We start from the raw sequence: 7451 nt of genomic DNA, 5'->3' as shown, positions 1-7451 counted from the left end.
TAACGGTTTTGATAATCTTATAAATAATCATGTAATCACTATTTTGATTTGAGTTGATATATGATTTCCGTAAACAAGAAAAACGTGTCAAATACGTAAAAGCATGTGGCACGGCCACAACATGGACATTGATTTCCTAATCATTTTCGGAACCGAATTACCTAAACAGGTTTAGGTGCATGTCATGCGCGCGCGGCATACTTTTGCTTTGTTAAAATTTGTGTATCAAAGACCTACACGTGGCAATGTTAAATCCCACTCGTCCTGGTCAGGCGAGCACATGTAGATATTGCTGAGATGTAGATTATCGAAACTCAAACAGATAACATTGTTATGCCAAAAAAACGTCACAAGAAGAGAAGAGAAGAGAAGAGAAGCGAGAGCCGAGTAAATAGAAACAGATAAAAGAAATATTTTAAACAAACAAGTTTTTGAGGGAGTTGAATTCAATATTTTCTTCAGAGCTCCAAGGTACGAAATTTATCGACTAATTGACTGCCAAACTGATGAATTAGTTTTTTTTGTTTTTTTTGTTCCCACTGTAATTAGGTTTTTCATTTTAGGACACGAACTACTTCATCAACCGGTGAAGTTCTGTTTGGATTTTGTAATCTTCTAGGGTTTATTTATAATTCTCTATTACGTCTTTCGATTACTTATGCCTATTCAGGTAATTGGAATGGGAACATTGTTTAATTTTGATGATTACTGTTTTATTTTGGTTGATTGGGAGAGGAAATTCTCAGGTTGGGTAACTTAGATTGGTTAATCTGTAAGTTTGTCGGTGTATTCTCTTAGGAGATTTATGGATGCTATAGTTACTTGATTCAATGTGCTTTAGAAGGGTATCTGAGAAGAAACTATGAATAATGATTATTGTATAAATTGTGAGATTTTGTTCTTTTTACGGTGTATAATATCAATGTTTAACGAGGCTAGGTTATTATTATGTCATTAAGAGAAGTAATTAAGTCGAAATAAGGTGAATCATTAATGTTAAATACAGCTGATATATATGGGCGATAGATAATGCATTGGTTGAATTTTTCTTTCACTCAGATGTTTTAGCTGCACTGATTCTTCATTGCATCCTTTTAGTGTTTTCTTGGGATTTATTGTTTGGCGGTTTACAATTCTCTTTGTTCTAGGACTAGGGATACCTAAAGTTATATTGGATCTCGAAACATATATTGTGTGAGTATATATTGTGCTATTGCATTTAAGATTTTCACATTATGTTTTTCTTCAGCACCAAGATTCCTATTATGGTTCTCTTTGTTATGAGATTATTTGGTTACAAACTTTTTTCTATTATGACATAAGGGTGGTGACTGCCTTCCCTGCGTAAATTTCTTTTAATCACAAAGGGTTTTGTGTCTTACAATGTCTGGAATATTTTTGTGGCCTGTTGTGTTTCAGAGAGTGATTGAACATTATGACTTCTGTTTGCCCTTTTGCCAAAGCACCACGGTCTGATGATATTTGTCCAAGGAAGTCAGGTGAAACGAATAACCAGAATGAGACAGAACATAGGGAAAAAGTTAAAAATGAGTCTGATGACTCTGCCAGTGTATCTCCGAAGTGCCCATTTGGTTATGATTCCCAAACATTTAAGCTGGGTCCTTTCAGCTGTGTAATTTGCCAAGCCCTTCTATTTGATAGCAGCAAGTGTGTGCCTTGTTCTCATAAATACTGCAAGTAAGCATCTGTGACAGAAAGTTTATATTATGTAAATTGCTCATTGTCCATGTATGCATGTCACTATTAAAATACTGCTTCTCACTTTTCTGTTTGCCAGAGTATGTATATCGCGGTTTAATGATTGCCCATTGTGCGGAGCTGACATTGAGAGAATTGAGCCTGACAAGGATCTTCAAGATGTTGTTGATCGCTTTATTGAGGGTCATGCGAGAATTAAAAGGCCTCAAGTTAATGGCGATCTTAAGGAAGTGGTGGGTGATAACAAAACAGTGACATATGCGGATGTGTCTTTGGAGAGGGGTGCTTTCTTAGTGCAACAAGCTATGAGGGTGAGTTCTTGAGGTGGATAAAATTGATAGATGTTGAAGTTTGTCAACAGGAAAACAGAGGAATTTGCCTCTTCTTATAAAGTCTTTATTGAAATTTGACTTCAAAAAAAAATAGAAATAGTTAAAGTTCCAAGGTTGCCTCATTACATTATTTCTCAGCTACTACTCTGCACATTTTTCAGGCTTCTTCTTCATCTGTTTATCCCCACACATAATGCTATTATTGGCTATTTTTTACATGTCCAGGCTTTTCGTTCCCAGAATATACCAAGCGCAAAGTCAAGACTTCGTCTATGTGCAGAGGACATTAGGGAGCAGCTAGAAAGACTTGGAAATACCTCAGAGTTGTGTTCACAACTTGGAGCAGTCCTCGGAATGCTTGGTGACTGCTGGTCAGAACTTTTTTTTTCAAATATTGTTTATGTTTTTACTTATATTATGCACATTTTACATGATGTGGGCTAATTCTGGGAAGCTGTGATGTTTAACATAAGTACTTGCCATATGTATTTATTTGTACTTGGTCGACTGTCTCATTCCGTTGCAACTGATGAAAGAATCAAGCTGGCTTCTTATGGCCCGTATATCAGTCTGACTGATGGTTCATATATGTGGTTGCCTTCTAGTCTCCATTATATGTTTTGAAAGGCATAGTGTTTAGGGAGAAAATTGAAGAACGCACTCATCCAACTTCTAGCAGTAGAGCTTTTAAATAGATCTTATTTTGCTGGGCCCACCAAGATGTACACTTGCCTTCATCTGTTTACTAGATATTATGTTCAAGGTAGTTATGTACATAAAGTTTGTTTCTTTTTCGGCCAATATTAACACATCACATTGGCATGTGTAGTTCAGTCGTGCGATGGGAGATGCTGGTTCTGCAATTACTTACTTTGAGGAGAGTGCTGAATTCCTTTCAAAATTTCCGACAGAAGATATGGAGGTTGTTGCATTCCTACACATTATATGTAAACGGTTCTCGCTTTAGTAGGTATATGCTTAGGTAGTTATGCACACGTCTAATCTTATAACCATATTACAGGTGACCCACACTCTATCAGTCTCTCTCAATAAAATTGGAGATCTTAAGTACTATGAAGGGGACCTGCAAGCTGCAAGATCTTGCTATTCCCGATCTCTGGATGTACGGCGAAATGCTATCAAGGATCGTTCAAATGTCTCATCCCAGGTAATCAAACATCTTTCCTGTTGTCATATGAATGTACCTGTTCTAGGTTCATTTAGTATCCGTTTGTTGTGAAGCAGTCTTCTCCATCTTCTTTCTCGTTCTTTTGTTTCTTCCCTGGTAGATATAAACAACTCACCATCTCTCTAAAAAAAATTAGTGTTATTGGAAATGAAATAATGGGACAGGGTTGCAGCAGTGCAATTTTTATTTGATTTAGGAACTTGGAAATGGTCAGTTTGAGGGAAATCCTAAGAATTATAGGAGAATATTTTGGTAGGGAGTACAGACTGTGGTTTGGGATAAGCCTCTTGGTAAAAACCTTTCGTTTTATATGCCTTTGGTAACCATTATACTCTTTAGTAACTTCAGGGGTTTGATAGCCTTCTTGGATGCATTTGTCTTTAATATATTGGATAATTACTGTGCAAAGAGTTGCTAAATTCTTGGTTTGAATCCAACTTGATGTGCTTGTAATCAGATAATAGATGTGGCTGTGTCTCTTGCCAAAGTTGCTGATGTGGACAGGAATCTTGGGCACGAGGATGTAGCTGTTGATGGATTCCAAGAAGCTGTTAAATGCTTGGAGTCCTTGACACTGAATTCAGACGAATCTGGTCTCGAGCAAAAGGTGGTACCCCTTATATGTTCAATTTAGTTTGCTCAACACTTAATGTTAACTGGTTCAACAAACCAACTGTGTTAGCATTATGTGATAAAGACTTGAAACCAATCCAGACCTAGGGGAAATAGCCTAAATGCCTCAAGGCATTAACTTGGTGATCATTTTGTCTTAAGACCTATTAAGTCCCCACAAATCACATGGCGGACTCATATTTTTGATATTAGATAAAAATTGTCGGCCAACAAAGAGAATCTAGTTATTGAAATCAAACTAAGTTCTTCAGGGATTACTTTTGCTCCTTGCTGAATCATGCACCATTTTCTGGTGGTTTTCTTTGTACAGCGGGTTTCAGTTCTGGAGTACCTCCGCAGCCAACTTACACCAGAGCAGACAGCGACAACTGTTTGATGGTCTCAGCTTCAAGTGAAACAAGTTCACTACCACCCTTTCCTTCAGTCTCTTATGGAGCATATAATAATATTATCCATAAAGAATGTACCATATAAGCTTCTGATAAATGTTGTGCTAGCCCCGAGTACAGGAGAAGTCATCGGTGTAATGTACTTGGAATATGTTTTACAGTTTCTTACCACTGTTTTACCAAATGATAGAAAGTAGGTGCGGTACCATAGTTATTTGTCCCTACTCAGCAGTCGCATTCTTTAGGTCTGTCCGAGTCAAATGAAAAACACATCTCATTGCGGAGCTGGAAACCTAAACACAGTAATATATATCATCAGCAATGATACAGTGTTGATCTAATTTTTTGTTTGTATGGAAAGGCATCTGATTAATACAAACATGACTGGCTCTCCTTGAAAAGCTCCAATTTTGATTGGAACTACCCGTCTCCACCCACCGGGAAACATAATGGCTTAGTTAGCATCCTTCAACTGAAATCGTGGTGCTGGAATTGATGCAATTAGAAATGACATACGTACTCGTATCATATATTATTGAGAAGAGATGACATATCTATAGGTAATACTGGGACAAATTAGTAAAAAAGTTACCAACACATGACAGAACAGAACAAAATGGAAAAGTTAAAATTTTGGACTGTAAAATCTAGCAACTATTTTCACCAACTTGTAAGTTCCCACCAATAATGCCGAATCTTGAATAAAAAGCACTTTGACTGTTGCCCGTAACCAATCCAACTACAATAAGAAAAGAAAAACGAATCTGTGAAGTTTTAATAGATTTTGACACCACTACGAATCTGAGTAGTTTGTAAAGATTTTGACATCAGCGGTGGTCTCAGAAAAGAAATATGGGTTGATGTAGAGTATCTTTTCTTTCCCTTCTCTTGTATCAAAAATGTAGCTGAATGCAACAGTTCACCAAGACTGAACAGTTTTACCATGTGAAAAACGGTTTTACTTGAATGTCAAGATATGTGGAAAACACATTTAGTTTCAGAATTGACATCTCATCTCAACAGAAATGTATCATCAGTTTTACTATAAAGTAACTAGAAACACATCCTTCTTATGTTTGAGCTGCATAATTTCTTTAAATTTCTCCATGCAACAACATAAAACAAACTACTCTCCATCTCCCTCCGCCTCTCTTTCTCGCTCTCTTATTCTTAATTTGATGATGAAGGGTGAATACCACCATCATACTTGCACTAGTGGTGGTCTACTCAAGATACTATGCATGCAAGGAGGAGATGATGATGGAAGTTATGCAAGGAATTCAGAAGCACCAGCATCAGCTATTTCATTATCGAAACCGATACTATTAAAAGGTATCGAATCCATGAAACTTTTTGATGGAGATGCGAATGAATGTCTGAGAATTGCAGACTTGGGTTGTGCTACTGGTTACAATACTTTAGCCACAATTGACCTAATAGTTGACACCTTAATGAAACGATACAAAGAAGAATATAATTACAAACCCGAATTCGAAGCTTTTTTTTCAGATCTCCCATCCAATGATTTCAATTCTCTCTTTAAATCCTTTCAACAATTCAACGATACCAGTAAGAAAAGACGGTATTATTCCGCTGGTGTTCCTGGCTCCTTCTATCACCGCCTATTTCCTGGAAGAAAACTTCATGTTGCTGCAAGCTTAAGTGCATTGCATTGGCTGTCTAAGGTAATACTTCTATATTACCGCAATTACAATGACAAGTCCTTCCTTTTAAAATGAATTTTGAAGAACAACTTCTTTATCATATATATTTCTTAACTACTAATTTATATTTCTTGAAATGGTTTTTAGATACCCGATAGTGTATTAGATAAGAAATCAGAAGCTTGGAACAAAGGTAGAGCGTGGATAGATGGAGCTAAGAAGGAAGTTGTTGAAGCTTATTCCAAGCAATCAATGGAAGATTTAGAAGCTTTTCTGCAGTGTCGAAGAGAGGAGATTGTCGAGGGAGGATTACTGTTTATTTTAATGGCAGGAAGACCAGGTTCTCAGCAACCCGAGAACCAGTTAGGTGATCCAGATTCAAGAGCCAAACATCCATTTACTAACTCCATGGATCAAGCATGGGAAGATCTACTACAAGAGGTATGTATGTATATATGCCTATGAATAAATGTGGCAGCAGTAATTCTTCTAGCATATGGTAATAATATGACAAGTACACAATTAAGTCTAATTTACGTGTTACGCGGCATTAATATGGCGAATCCACCACATGACACAGGCACGTACTTTGTTCATTACTTGTTTTCTTTTGATTTCAAAATGATGTTGTACTTCAGGGATTGATTGATGAAGAGACAAGAGATACATTTAACATCCCAACATATATGAGAAGCACGGATGAAGTTTATACGGCATTTCACAGATGTGGTGGATTTGAGATTCAACGGCTAGAATACCAGAGAATTGTCGAACATTCCAAGGAGAAACAAGAAGAGTGGATAAAGGATCCCAAGTCTTATGGTAAAGCCAAAGCCAACCTAGTTCGCGCTACTCTGAAACCAATTGTCGAGTCTCATATAGGGCCAAAGCTGTCAGAGGAGTTGTTCAAAAGGTTCGAGAAGAGAGCTTCAGAAGATACTGCCATGCTTCATAAAACTTGTTCTTATGGTGTTATTGTAGTTTGTGCAATCAGGATTAAGAATGATAAATATAAAATAATTAGTGAATCAAGTGATTAGTAATTGTTTCTGGTCTAGAGACGGCAATCCCATATGCAAACCAATAATCTGTTGGGCAGTTTCTCGGAGTTGCCTAAAGTTGGATTTTTGTTGTTCGGCTCATTTGAGCCATAATGTTTTAGACTATCAAAGATATTATATTGAGTGTTACATAATCCTTCGTTTTTTTTTGGAAAAAGAGTACTATCAATATGACTTATTTTTATGTTAAAATGAAAAAAAAGATGATAGTGTCTCTTTTCTAAATATAAAGGGAGTAGTTTGCTAATTTGGGATATGGAATCGCCTCAGCAAGGCGAACAAAGAGCTCTAACTGGGCATAGCTCGATGTAAATGTGTAGTTGCCTAGTCTTTCCTCTAGACTTAGGGCGCTCGCCTTCCTTCTCCAATCTCTAAAGGTTTTGACACTTATTTATCCAGTTCAAACTCGAGTCAAACATGAATATTTTTTCTCTTTTTTTATTTAGATAAAAATAAATGATGCA

The 7451-nt window shown here is 36.8% G+C and overlaps 2 protein-coding genes across 2 annotated transcripts; both read left to right on the top strand.

Moving 5' to 3' along the window:
• Positions 1-329: 329 nt before the first annotated feature.
• Positions 330-4616, top strand: LOC113322660 (protein NCA1-like). Its single transcript, XM_026570791.1, has 8 exons — positions 330-471; positions 1420-1698; positions 1799-2030; positions 2277-2422; positions 2886-2973; positions 3073-3219; positions 3698-3847; positions 4184-4616. Exons 2-8 carry the CDS (start codon positions 1436-1438, stop codon positions 4247-4249), a joined length of 1092 nt encoding a protein of 363 aa, XP_026426576.1. The 5' UTR covers positions 330-471; positions 1420-1435; the 3' UTR covers positions 4250-4616.
• Positions 4617-5238: 622 nt separating this feature from the next.
• Positions 5239-7115, top strand: LOC113323536 (gibberellic acid methyltransferase 2-like). Its single transcript, XM_026571850.1, has 3 exons — positions 5239-5947; positions 6074-6367; positions 6565-7115. Exons 1-3 carry the CDS (start codon positions 5288-5290, stop codon positions 6964-6966), a joined length of 1356 nt encoding a protein of 451 aa, XP_026427635.1. The 5' UTR covers positions 5239-5287; the 3' UTR covers positions 6967-7115.
• Positions 7116-7451: the final 336 nt, after the last annotated feature.

This window comes from Papaver somniferum, chromosome 11 (assembly GCF_003573695.1).
Source record: "Papaver somniferum cultivar HN1 chromosome 11, ASM357369v1, whole genome shotgun sequence".
NCBI lineage: Eukaryota > Viridiplantae > Streptophyta > Magnoliopsida > Ranunculales > Papaveraceae > Papaver > Papaver somniferum.
This window is presented reverse-complemented; position numbering and strand designations above follow the sequence as displayed.